This window comes from Equus caballus, chromosome 21 (assembly GCF_041296265.1).
Source record: "Equus caballus isolate H_3958 breed thoroughbred chromosome 21, TB-T2T, whole genome shotgun sequence".
Classification (NCBI taxonomy): Eukaryota; Metazoa; Chordata; class Mammalia; order Perissodactyla; family Equidae; genus Equus; species Equus caballus.
In genome coordinates this window covers 68,578,412-68,593,027 of record NC_091704.1, presented here as the reverse complement: position 1 = coordinate 68,593,027, position 14,616 = coordinate 68,578,412, and the positions used below count along the sequence as shown (strand labels likewise).

General features: G+C 36.6%; 1 protein-coding gene across 2 annotated transcripts in view; it reads left to right on the top strand.

The window, feature by feature from the left end:
* ADAMTS16 (ADAM metallopeptidase with thrombospondin type 1 motif 16) overlaps window positions 1-14,616 on the top strand; it is a 154,604-nt gene that overhangs the window by 58,974 nt on the left and 81,014 nt on the right. For both annotated transcript variants that reach the window (XM_023625871.2, XM_023625872.2), the window contains exons 10-11: window positions 4,561-4,714; window positions 14,149-14,244. In XM_023625871.2, the coding sequence (XP_023481639.2) occupies window positions 4,561-4,714; window positions 14,149-14,244 (250 nt within the window). The remainder of the gene's footprint in view (window positions 1-4,560; window positions 4,715-14,148; window positions 14,245-14,616) is intronic.

The window sequence follows — 14,616 nt, the reverse complement described above, 5'->3', positions numbered from 1 at the left end:
TTTTCTGGGGACCCCCGTTTTCTTACTTGGAAAAGGAGGGGATACAACTAAAATATCTCTCAAGTTTTTTACATTTTTTGGTTCATTAATTAAAGTGGGAAAAGGATTTTGAAATGTTGTTGTGGTACCTTTGGCTTTGCCTTATTTTTTTCATTAACATTAGTTTTGTTGTGGTTAAACATATATACAGAAAAGTACAAAATTATAAGTTGCTAAGAGAGTAGACCTTAAAAATTCTCACCACAAAAAAAAATAAAATTCTAACTATGTGAGGTGATGGATGTGCTAACTAATCTTTCAAACAAAAGATATGGATCACAGTAAGCACCCCAGAACCCCCCTTCTCCCGCTTCCATCGTTACCTCCCTCTCCCCCAAAGGTAGCCCTTCTTCTGACACAGGACACCGTCCGTTAGTTTTACCTGCTTTTGAACTTTCTATGAATGGAATCCTAAGCTATGTGCTATTTTGTGTCTGAGTCTTTAGCTAAATATTGCAATTATGAGATTCATCCTTGTTGATGCATATGAATATAGCGTTGGTTTATTTTTATTGTGTTGATATGCTGCAACTTATTAATCCATTCCATTAGTGACAGACCATTTGCGTTTCTGCTTTTTGTCTATTATGAGAAATGCTGCTGTGAATATTCTTTTGGTTTAAAGATTTATCTCTGATTCTACACAGGAGTGGAACTTCATCGTCATAAATACACGGTCCCCAGTGTCAGTAGGCACTGCCAAACGCTTTCCTAAGTGGTTATGCAATCTTACTTGCCCACAAGCAATTATGGAAATTCGAACACTGGTCTTGATCTTCTTCGTTTTAGCATTCCAATGGGTGTGTAGTGGCATATCAAAATGGTAATTAATGAGATTGAAAACCTTTTTATGTGTTTAGTGGCCGCTTGAATAACCTCTTTAGTGAAGTACCTGTTCAAATCTCTTGTGCATTTTTAAAACTTTGGCTTTCTTTTCCTTATCTCTTGATGGGAATACTTTATATATTCTGAGTATGAACACTGTCCATTATGGAAAATACGTATTGCAAATATCTTCTGTCACTCTATGACTTGACATTTATACTTTTAATGGTGTCTTTTGATAAACAGAATTTCTTAACAATGTTTTTAACAAGGTCCAGATTATCCATATTTTTCCTTTAGGATTAGCGCTTTTTGTGTACTGCTGAAAAAATCTCTGCTTAGCCCAAAGTCATGAATATGTTCTTCCTGTGATCTCCTACAAGCTTTATTCTTTGGCTTCTCACATGTAGACCACCTGACTTTTGTGTAGGGCATGCAACAGAGTCAAAACTTATTTTGTTCATGTGGATATGGTGATAAATTGCTTGTAAAATGACCACATGATTTTCCTTCTTGCACCCACATCATTGAGTACCTCTGCACCCACCTCGTTGACTCGGCTTAGGTGTGAACTTCTTTGGCCAAGGGATCAAGAGCAGGGAGGCCCAAGCATGAACCTAGCCAGAAGGACCAGGGGTGAGAAGCGGAGTTTCAGCTATTCAAATGCGATGCAAATTGGAGCCAACTTTCACGGCACAGCATTGACACATGTGTTCCTGCATCTGTTCCCTCCGTGGTTTCTTCCAGGCTGCCATTCTGAGCGCTTCATTGTTATTGACCAGGCCGGGCCCTCATCCTCACTACCCTGTGCTTATTGTCTGGGGCTTTACTGGCCAACACATGTCCCCTTTGCATCATTCGTCACTCCTTTTTGCATTTATTTCTATTTTTCCATGAGAACATTTCCTTTACATCTGAGGAAGCCCTCCTAGGGTTTTCTTTGTTTGTTTCAGTGTGGGCTTCTTAGTGGCATGTCCTATTTTTGTCTTCATTTTGCTCTTCAAAAAGGATATTTTAATTTTGAATAGAATTCTAGTTTAGCAGTTGTGATTTTGCAGTTCTTTGAAGCTCTCATTCTAATTTTTTTTGGCTTCTGTCATTTCTGTTGATAAGACAGTTGTTGGTCCTTCATTACTCTTTTGAAGGTTACATGTCTGTTTTTTTCAGATTGCTTTTTATACTTTTCCCTGTGATTTTGGTTTTCAATAGAATTCCCATCATGTACTTACATGTGTTTTTCTTTTTTTTTGTCCTTCTTGGGGCTTAGAACTGATTAAATCTATGGTTTATTGTCTTTCATCAGTGTTTGAACATTCTTCGCCATTTTATTTATAAATATTGATTCTGCCTCATTCATTCCGTCCTCTCATTTTTGGATTCCAATTGTGTAAATATTAGAACTTTTCCCTATATGCATATTTTTCTGTATATTAGTTCTCTGGTGACAGTCTTCATCTTAACTGCTATTCTTTCAAACCTATTCATCGCAATAACTTTAAATTCCATTTCTGATGACTCCAGTATCTGGCTTACCACTGAGTCTGCTTCTATTCTTTGTATATTCTTTTGGATTTCAATCATTTGATCTCATCTTCAGGTACTCCTGGTAATTTTGAAGAAATGAAGGATATTGTTTGCAAAAAACTTACAGACAGAATAAAGCTCCCGATGATATTATCTTTTATTTCTGGCAGACAGGGTAGCTGCGATTTATCTTAACCCACTTTGGGATTGAGCTGATGCAGACCTGGCGGGCAGTCTTTCTAAACTGGTCTATCGAGGTTATTTTTCCCTCCTATAGAGTAGACCTATTGTGGCTTCAATGAAAGTCCTGTGATGTTTACCAGGGCCTCTCCTTTTTGCCAGGCCTTCAGTTCCAATTTCCATCTCCCAGCCCCACCAGAGTGCCAAAAGCTTTGCTCAGTTTCTCAACTGCTTGCCTACTACTTTCCACTCTGCCACTTGGCTTCTTGTCAGCCGCTTCTGACTCATCAAATTCCTTGAGGAGAAGAGTAGCAGTGGATGTTGAGTTCATTTCTGTGATTTCCTTTGCTCTGGAAATTTTCATCCATCATATCCTTTTTTGTCTTGATAGCTTTCTGATGCCTATGGAAGAAGCAGTCTGATACATGTTAGTCCACCATAGCTAGAAGTGGAAGTCCCCTTTGAATTGAGTTTTAAGACTGAATAATAAATAATAGATTACGTTTATATGAACTGTAAAAATTCCTGAACCTGTGAACATTTGTTTTAATTTTTCAGTCTCTTGCTTGGCCCAATCAATTTAGCTGTTTTTCCTAGTTTCCTATCCATGGAATGGAAATACTATGTCCAACCCTGATGTAACCTTAGGGACATAATGGGGAACCTCTAACTAGTAGATAGAAATCATCGGAGATCCATTAGAGAGATGTGCTATGGAATTCTAAACAGGCCAAATCACTCCTGCCTTTGAATGTTAATTGTACTTTTATTCATTTTTCTTTACTCTTAAATATACCCTTACGTCATGATCATAGTATCAGTAATAGACAAGCCCTTTATTGAACATTCCAGTGAGCTAGTCACTGCTCTTAGCACTTTCCGATCATTTGATTGAATCTATACTTCTTAGTTTGCTCTTAAAAGGCTTCTGACCTCCTTGCATATAGGATTAATATCTCATCCGCAGACTTGCCACCCCTCATGTTTTGTGTATGTGGATATTAATTGAGGGCATGCGTCAGTGGGCCCCGGGGTAGTGGAATCTGGCACTGGGGCTCTGGAGACTGGGACCAAAAAGATTCCAGTCAAGGTGGACAACCACACAAAAAGAAGTTTGGGATGCATGAGCAGATCTGCTGTTGTTCAATTTATTGTGATTACAGAGGCTTTTTTTTTGACTTATTGAAATTTATAAGTAGGATTTCATTGCTATTTGCAAATGCTTATCTCTCCTCCCTCTAAATGCAAAAATTATACCTAAGTGTGAAGGGAAGGAGGTACTCTATTTGTGCTGGAAGAAATCATTAGTTGGTTTTTAGCCATCTGCTAGTGAACTTGAGCAGAGTTGATCTCCTTCTTGATTTGGGAGTCTAGTTAGAAAGTTGTCTGAGTATATGGCATTCCTGGTGAAAATTGTTACAGCATCTCATGTGGAACTTCTGAAAGCAGTAAGACATTGTGCAGGTGTCCCCTAGCCTAGGACAAAAAGGAAGGAAAGAAGAAAGCAAGGAAGGGAAAGAGAGAGAGAGGGAGGAAGGATGGGTGGGAGAAAGGGAGCGAGGAAAAAAAGAGAAAATTCCCGTCTTTGAACTAGGCTGATTGTGTTTTGCCTTTTATAATGCCCATTTCTATCTTTCAATTGCTTCTAGCAAGAAGTGTACATAAAAGGTGTCTGTAATAGAGCTCCTCTCATTGACATCTGGTTGTGTTATTCCATTGCACTTTACCCCATGATAAGTTTGAGAAATCTAATGAAGAACAAATTGCCTTCCTGGAGAAGGTGAAACGTATTATGAACAATTTCAGTAAATGTGGCCCCTGTATTTAAATGGAATTAAGATAAATGTTATATTGGACCTTAGGAGAAAAATGTCTCCTCTTCTTTATACCAGGTGTGTTGTCAAACTGCATGATAAAAATGTGACACAGTTGAACGTCTGTCTTGGGTAAGTCTTTTGGCATCACCAGCAGCCCATCTCCTCTTTGTTCTAGCACTGCCCAAGCTATCTGCCTCGCTGATCAGCCAAAGCCTGTGAAAGAATACAAGTATCCTGAGAAGTTGCCTGGAGAGTTATATGATGCAAACACACAGTGCAAGTGGCAATTTGGAGAGAAAGCCAAGCTCTGCATGCTGGATTTTAAAAAGGCAAGTGATTATTGGCAAATGCTCAATGCAATATGATTCATAAAACTGTTTTATTCAGTATAACTGACATGAATGCCTTCTGCATTTATTGGGTACCTACCACATGTCAATTTCTGTATGTTAGGGCTGGCCCTATATAGCAGGAAACATATGTTTTGCTGGCGAAGAAAATGATGGTAGATAGTGTTGTGGGTTTCAGTTTTCATTTGAGAACTAACTTGGCATGTTAGGTTAGCTCTTTCTGATTTATCATGTGGGAGCTCAGCAATAACTTTTGGTTGGTATAAGTTGGCAAATTAATACTCTGCACTTTTTTCAAACGGTATTAAGAAAACAATGTTCCCCCTTGCCTTCCTCCCGTGTAAGTATAGTTTACTATAAAGCAGCAGCCTGTCTAGGGATTCTGATTATTAAATTCTCCCAAATAAAGCATTTATAGAGAGTTTCTCATAGAAGGTAATACCTGCTCCATCGACCCCAGGGACATCCTCAGTGTGGTTTCCTAATAGAAATTCCTCATATAACACAGAGATGTGCTCTTGCTAGACAGGGAAAATCGAGATTCAGGAACTTGCTCTACTGAACCACAAGGAAAGCTAGCCGTAAATTAAGTGAAAGTAACTATTTTTGAGGTTTCTTTTATTCTAGTTTATAATGAAATCAAAAGGAACATAGACAAAAAATATAGTCCTCCAGAAACCTCCAAACATTTCAGAATGCCCTGGGAATATTCCCAATTTAAACCTAATGTGATAATCTTCTTTCTTATAAACTCCAGTAGAATTCCCCCAAGGATCACTTACAGCCGTGCACCAGAACTGGATTCTTATCTCCTCAGCCGGGCAGGCTCAGCTTGGAACAAGAGTGATAAATCAGTCAGCATCAGCATATATTCCCAAGATTGCCTTTTCTGTGGGCAGAATATGTGAATTCCTTAAGATTTTTGATTGCATAAGGAAAAGGAGTATAAAATTAATGTTTTCTTTCAAAGATGGGATTTTCTCCATCATACTTCTGTTTTCCACATTGTTTTGCTCTGTGACCATGGACTATGTAATCCGTGGTACCACATAGTGCCATTCGGAAAATATAAAAAATAAGAAATTAATGAAGTACATCTGTTTATTACTGAGGAAATATTTACATGCAGTGAAATGCATTCATTTTGGGTGCACAACTGGAATTTTAACAAATGTATTCACCCGTGTTACCAGCATCCCAATCAAGGTATGGCTTATTTCCATACAGCCAGAACGTTTTCTTTTGATGCTTCCATTCAACCTCTTCCCCACCTCAGTAAATAACCATTGTTCGGGGTTTCATTACCATAGACACGCTTTGCTTATTCTGGAACTTCGCAGTTGCCGAGTAAAGTGTTTAATATTTCACCATTAAATTTACTCTTAGCTGTTGGTTTTACATACTTACCTTTTGTCAAATTGAAGAAGTTTCTTTCTGATCCTAGATTATTGAGAGATTTTATCACAGAAATGTGTTGACTTCTGTCAAATGTTTTTTTCTGCATCTATTGATATAGTTATATTGTTTTGCTCTTTTATTCTGTTAATGTGGTGAGTTATGTTGATAGGTTTTAATTTTTTTTCATTGATTTTTGAATGTTAAGCCACTCTGCATTCCTGGGATAATCCTGCTTGCTCATAATCTATTACTCATTTTTATATTTTGTTGATTTGATTTGGGAATATTTTGTTCAGGATTTCTACATCTGTGATCTTAAGTGATATTATATAGAAATCTTGTTGTCTTATAATTACCTTTCAAGAATTTATATCAGAATTATGCTGACCTCAGAAAATGAGTTGAAAGTATTTTCTATTTCTTTGTATTCTTGAAGAGCTTATACAAGATTGGTATTATTTTTTTCTCAAATGTTTGTTAGAATTTACTAGTGAGTTCTGTCTGTGAGAAGGTTTTTGTAATTACTTATTCAACTACAGTAACATATATAGGGTTATTTAGAAGAAATTCCTGGTAGGCTGATCAAATTCATTGGAAAAATAAAATCAAAAGTGACACAAGAGAGCTTTTCCAATGAATTTGTCCGTTTCATCTAGGTTCTTGATTTTTTACCAAAAAGTTCCTTGTAATATTCTCATTCATCCCTTTAATGATTGTAGGATCTATACTGATATTTCCCCTTTTATTCCTAATAATGGTGATATGTGCTTCTTTATATTCTTTTCCTTGATCAGTCTAACTAGGAGTTTACCAGATTAATTAATCCTTTCAATATTTGGCTTTGTTAATTTTTAAAAAAATGTTGTTGGATTCTTTTCTATTTTATTAATTTCTGTTTTGTCTTTATTATGTTTCAAGGCTTAACGTGTCTTTATTTTTCTTGCTTTTTAAAGGATAAACTTGGATTATTAACTTTAAAACTTCCTTCTTTTCCTAATATAACCATTTAGCTATATTTAAAGCTATTAATTTTTTTCTAAGCAACATACTAGCTAAATCCTGAAAATTTTTACTGTTGGATTTTTGGTTTTATTAAGCATAAAATATTTTTTTAATTTAAGTGGTTATTTTTCTTTAAATCTTGTATTATTTGGAAGTATATTATTTAATTACTAAATAATTGATGATTTTCTAGATAGCTTATTAATTTTTATTTCTAATTTAGGTGAATTTTGTTCAGAGAATATCTATATAAGTATACTTTTAAAATTTGTTGAAATGTATTTCATAGCCCAGCGTTTGGTCTGTCTTGGAGAACATTCAGTGGCCGTTTGGAATGAATGTCAATTCTGCAGTGGTTGGGTGTAGTCTTCTAGAAATATTTATTTTGTTGATTTGTTTGATATATCATTTATATCTTTTATATCCTCCCTGACATTTGCTACTGGCTATGTCAATTTCATAGATATGAGTGTTAGGATCTCTAACAGTGATTGTGTATTTTTCAGTTTCTTCCTTTAGTTCTATTAGTTTTTGCTTTGTGTGTTTTGCAGCTGCATTAGTAGCTGCATATACATTTAGGATTATTATGTCTTCCTGACTCTTTCATTATTAAAAGTTATCCTTTTTTATTGTTGGCAATGTTACTTTTCTTGAATTCTACTTTATCTGACAGTACTATAACCACGTCAGCTTATTTAAGAATACCCTTTGCATAATATGTTCTTCTACTCTTTTACTTTCAGTTTATCTGTGTTTTTATATAAAATGTGTCTGTTGTTAACGTCCTTTAATTTGGTATTGCTTTTCTATCCAGTTGAACCATCTCTAACTTTAACTAGAGTATTTAATCCATTAATATTTAATGTTATTTTTGACTTAGTGGATTTAAGTCCACCATTTTGATATTTTTTTCCTATTATTCTTATTTCTTTTTTATTTCTCTGTTTCCTTTTGGATTAAACTTCTTTTTTAAGTCTATTTTTTGCCTTGATGTTCTTTTTAGCTATACCTCCTTGTATTAATTTTTAGTGATTGCTTTAGAGATTACAGCTGCATCCTTAATTTACAATATGTGTAAAATTAACATGGTTTCACTTTATGTGAAATGCAAGATCCTTACAACAAGTAAGTGCCTGTATCCCTCTTCCACATTTTGTATTATTGTCATTATGTATTTCGTTTCTATGCACAATAGAAGCCACATGATATAATGTTATAATTTTTGTTTTAAAATAGTCAGTAGCTTTTAAATTAAAAAAATAGATATAAATAAATCATCTTTTATATTTACCCATGTATTTACCATTTAGTATACATTCTTTCTTATAGAGCAGTTCCAAATTGTATCATTTCCTTAGGGCCTGAAGAACTTCCTTTAGCATTTCTTGTAGCACAGATCTGTTGGCCACAAAATATCTTTTTTTTTAAATCTGCAAATGTCATTAATTCACCTTCAGTTTTGAAGACTAGTTTTTATGAATTTAGAATTCTAAACAGCTTTTTCTTTATTTTTTTCTTCCTTTAGATACTTTAAAGATATTATTTCATTTTCACCTGGACTCAGTAGTTTCTGATACAAAACTGATCATTGTTGTATCTTCCTTCTACCATTTCAAGTCATTCATTTAGACAATTCAACAGACTATAACTTTGGCTTATTTTAAGTTTCAGTTCCAGACTTACCATTTGGCTCTTTTTTTATAGTCTATGAATTTCCTTACTGAAATTTCCCTTTTGTTCATTCATTATGTCCATTTTTTCCTTTATAGCCTTGAATATATTTATAACATATCATAAGACATCATTATTTTATGTTATATATATTTATATTATTATAATAAGTGAATCCTTTTGATACTGTGAGGTTTTGTTTTATTCTTCTTTAGTGTTCATCTATCTCCATTTTTCCTTAGCCCTGGAGTATAGCCTATACTCTTGTTGTAGTTCTTACTCATGTGGCATGGACTTCAGGCTCTCCGCTGGATGCCCAGGAGGCTCACTGAGGTGTCTCCACTCTGTGTGGGCCAGAATTCTGATGTCTTCCAGCACTGTGCAACCTCTGTCTTCCAGCCCTTATCAGCTTTCAGCCTGCACCTGCTGCCCTCTGCTAGACCACATGGAGTCTCATCCTGTGCGTCAGCTGTTCATCCCTCAGATATAGATCTGCAGGAAATCTTCACGTAGGCATCTGGAGCCCCCTACTCAACACAGCTTTTTCCTTTCTGGTCCCATTCCCACAAATTCCAGCTACTTCTGCAGGCCTCAACTCCAATCTCTGTATCCTCCATTCAGTGAGACTGCTGTCATCTGCCTGTGATCCATCTCTCTGCACCAGGGTCAGCAAAGTGCTCCCAGGCAAATAGCTGGGACAAAGGTGACACTTACCTTATGAATTACCCTTCTCTTGAGGATCATGTGTTTCCCATTGCAAAAGTCTAAAACAATTGGCCCATGTATTTTGTCCAGTTTTATGGGTTTTGTATGTAGAAAAGTGAGCCAGTTACCCGTTACCTCCTCATGGAGAGTAGAGGAAATATATTTTGAAATTTTTAAAAAGATACACTCATCAAAATCAATAATGTCAGCTCATTTCCTATGATGTAAAATTGTTCTGCAACACAAATAAAATTGACCTGTGCTTGTATAAGTTAAATTCTGTCTGTATGACCAGCATCTCTAATGTACTGAATCTCAAATTTAGGTGTGGTGTGGCGATTAGGTTCATTATTTCCCATGTGAATTGAAGCAACGCGGGACATTTTCAACTATGAAATTTAATTTTTTAAGTGAATTCCTACTGGAATTTTATGAAATTGATCTATTTTATTAGGTTGAAAGGTAAACATCCAGAAATCTTCTGATGGGAGAATATAAAATAATAAATAACAAACAAATTACCCAGTGCCTAAACCAGCACTTGGCACATAAATAAAAATATGCTGAGCAGAGTGATAGATGGATGGGTGATACTTCAGAAAGAGACGAATCTCTTTTAAGTACCATGTGCGATTTAGTTTGAAAAGTTAATAGATAAGGCAAATGCCTATACATCCTTCTCTTGAGTAAATGAGTGTGCATTTGGTGTGCATGTATGTATGTAAGCATATGTAAGTGCTTACACACTTGTGTATAAATTCACACACATATATGGCCATGGAGTTCTCTGTCCACTGATGCCTTTTATAATGATAATGAGAAATAGAGATAAAAGCACCCCACTACTTGAAGAATAAATAATTGCAATAAATTGTTTATCCCATTATAACAGTATTTGTAAATGCATTTTCAGTGTGTATTTTTAGAGAGTCTAATACGGAATACTAATTCATTTGAGAAAATGAATCCAGGGGCACTCTGTTCACAATATGGAAATGCCACAATAAGTTTTCAACCCAGTCATATGAAAACGTTGGCTTTATTTAGGGTGTTAGGTTATGATGTTAAACTTAACCGAGTCAGTATTATTGCAGTGGGTCTTTGTGAATATAGCTCTTAAATTATGGGATAAAAGAGTAAGCAAGAGCCTTCATTAAAGATAGTATTCCTTAGCTACAAAGATGAAAGCAAGAGAGAACTCTCTACATGGGCTTCCACTTTTTTCTTCCTGAGTTAAATATTAATTATTATAAACATTGTGTCTTTATCAAGCACCTATTCTGCTTCATCAGCATTGCTTGGTGGTCTGACCCTGCAGTCTGAAATACAAGCTGCCAGAATTACTTTGAAATTTGATCACCTTAGTGTCCTGGGTACTGTTGTTAAATTGGGAGCTCCCACCATGCCCAGCACGTCTGCATTCCAGCTCCCTGGCCCTAGAACCGTGATTTAATGGGCTCTTTGTTCCAAGGGGACCCTGAAGTTTCATTAAGAATGTAATGACCTATAACAATAATGCTTAATTTAATACAATCATTGTACGTTTCTCCAGAAGTTAGCAGTTAAGTCAAAGTATGATAAAAGTGAGAAGGAGTAATCAGTGTTTGGTTGTTTGGTCGTGGCTTAGTTTTCATTTTATTATCAAATTCTTTGAGATACTAGAATTTTTATTTGTTTTCCAGCATAGAATGTCATGTTTTTATTAAATGACAGATAATTACATCTGTAGGGTACCAGGGGCTCAAATGCTTTTCGATATGTTGAAAAACAGTAACATGACTTTTATGATATTTCAAGGCCCTTCTAACTTTATTTCTACCTGGAAGACTGGAATTGGGGATTGAGCAGGTTCCAGGAAGAGGCTGAAACACACAGGCATAGACTGAGTTAGTGGATCACGTATTTTAGTGGTGGGCTATCACCAGCATCCAATGTTTGAGAGTTTTATACTTAGAAAAGTTGCAAACCATTGCCTTTAATAGTATGTTCCATCTGTATTTCTTTATTCTGCATTATGTTCCAAAAAACTGCAATGTGAGAACATTCTGAAAATACTCTGAATGGTAGAGTCTAGACCTGGTATCTTCACATAGTAAAATGCCCTTTTAAGTTGTCTTAGATGTTTTTATGATCACAATTCACTGATCATTAATTCCATTTTACACTAGAAACATTCCTGCTCATCCTGTCCATGCCTTCCACAGGAACAAACTAACATGTAATCAACTCACTCAGAAAGCATTTATTGAAAGGCAGCTAGGTACTGAGCATTGCACCAGGTACCAGTGACAAATATATAAAAATAATTTAAGATTTTAAAACACCTTTTGTTTTATGTCATCTTGGATAATCTTTGAAATGACCCCATGAATTAGTATCACTCTCTCCCTAAGACTGAGAGCTGTGGTTGTGCCGGAGTCTCCTCACAGCCTTGAAGTGAGAAAGGAAACAGACACTGGTTTGGTGCCTGTTAGATGCCAGGCCCTGAGTCGGGCATGTTACCTGCAAACACTTGATTTAGCTCCCAGGACAAGTCGATGATTGACTTTTGTCATCCTCAAGCATACAGGGAGGACATTGGGGTCCTGTCTGCCCAGATCTGCCCTTCTGATCCACATCGGATCTGCCTACCTTCTCAGAAGCCCAAACTTTCTACTGGACCACTGTGGCTGTCTCCCTGCTGACCTAACCACAGAGCAGCTGCTTCTTTCCATCCACCCATTCATTTGTTCATCCATCCACGCATCCATTTGTTCATGTGTGTATACCCAGCCTCCTGAACCCAGAGGTCTCTATGCCCCATCCATCCAGTCAGTCTCTATGAGCCACCACTCAAGCACAGGTATGTCTACTCCGCATCTCTGGCCAGACTCTGGTTCTGATCCACCATGTTGCCACCCGGATGTTGAGCTTTGGGGTCCAGGAGCTCCAATTTCAAGGGAGCTTTATTTATATCCTGGTATTGTATCAAGTTGTCATTCCCGCAAGCAAACGGAGCTTTCCAGTTGTCACTTGGGAGAGTTACAGACACTCGGGCCCCTGCTTTTATGGATTCCTTGAGGTCTTCATATGGCTCTGATCTGTAAATACCATTCTGACAAAGAACAGAGGCCCCCAACACAGCATGCCAATTAATGTTGTGAGAGCCAGGCAGAGCACTAACCACCAGCGTGACACGTTTACCTCAATAGTGTTTAATGATCCTGGAGGACTCGCAGGAAAATGAAATTTAGTGGAACCGTAGTTGCGACCATAGGAGATTATCATGAATACCTCAGAATAAAAGTAATTGATATCCGAATTAAAACATCTAAAATATACTTCTTAACGTTCCAAGTTCCCAAAAGCTTATTAGTGAGAGAGAACAAGCAGAAAAAAATATAAGACTGTGTCTTTAACAAATACCGTAACTTCTAAATACATAATTCAATGTAGAGAGGTGATTTGAGAACTAGTTTTATGAAGGCAACATTAACATGGATTATTAAAAATAAAACCCTTCATGAGATGACTCACACAATGCAGAAAACCTCCATGTGAGCTCCTCTTTTAACATGACTGAAATGGGGAATGAAAGTACAAATGCAGTGAAATGCCGTCTTTCAAGGAGAACTATGTTCAAGTTTTTCTGTGTTGCATTTTCTTTATAGTACAAACCATCCAGTAGATGCAGCCGTCAAATATCTTGGGAAATAGTGCAGCACTTGTTCAAATATTCAGAACAGTTGTGCAGATAATTTAAGAAAGCTTTTCTTCACGTGCAGTCGAAGCTGCCACCAGAATTCCTGAAGTTTCCATCATTTCATGAGTCCTACTGTTTGCCCTTCGCTAAGACATTCCTTTGGGCTCAAAAGAATATGAAAGTGAAAATAATTTCTTACACTTGAGTGGCTTTTATAGTGTATAAAGAGCTGGCTCAGACATCACATCTTTTCTGACTCCTTCCCTGAGTCCTCCAGGCAAAGCCCTTTCTCCTTCTGACGGGCTCGCCCTGCCCTCTGTTCTTCCCTCTGTAGGGGCCCCTCTTCCCACGTGCACCATATCGTGATTTACAGCAAATTTATCCCTGTAAGACCAAGCTCCACAGGGTAGCTCTGGGTCACATTCCCTATGGAACTTCTCACCTAGCAAGGCACCTGGCATGTTCTAGGCCTTCATCAAAGGCCTGGGGATGGTGGATGGGTGAATGGATAGATGGATGGAAGGATGGGTGGATGGATGGATGGACAAGCCAGCAAGTTAAATAAACATCTTTCTTTGGAGGTGAGGATTCAGACTTGGAGAGGTTTAGTGGAAGATGGAGTCAAGAAAAAACTTATAAAATGTTAAGTTTTATTGTTTAAGTTTTTGTAGTTTTCTGCAACGTCTGGATTAAGCATACTTTACTTTTTAATTTAGAAAATACAATTTTGTTAAATTTATGATGAATAAATACAAATAAAGTTTCAGGGATGGAATTAACTTGAACCAAGTTTATAACATGAGTCTTCTGAGTCTTCACTCTGTCATATGCATCTACTGCTAAGTAGATGTCAGCTTTTAATTTGTATAATTATTTTTCCCGTAAATTTTCCAGTGATATTTTATTATAGATATATAGACCATTTATAATACTAATGACTTTTTTCCCCTTCTAGGATATCTGTAAAGCCCTGTGGTGCCACCGGATTGGTAGGAAATGTGAGACTAAGTTTATGCCAGCAGCAGAAGGCACTATTTGTGGGCATGACATGGTAAGAAGCTAATCTTAGGTACATGCATCATATTCAGATGTCAGAATCTTTCAATCCATGCATTTTTTTCTCCTCTTGCATTGGTATTTTTCAAGCTCATCTTTCTCATATATACGTGCGTACCTGCACTTGTGTCAAAAGATCACGCTTAATTTATATTGATGCTATGAAGATGACTCCTTTTGTCACTTTTCCGATGATATAGTTGATGAGCTATCTGGAATTAATAGACATAGATATCAGGCAACAGGTGATGATGGAATCTGTTTAATAAGGGGAAACATTAAACCCTTGACCACCATTTAGCCATGTAAAGAACCAGCATTAAGAAGTCCTGTTAAAGCTGCAGAGCATCAATTTGAAGATCCTGGA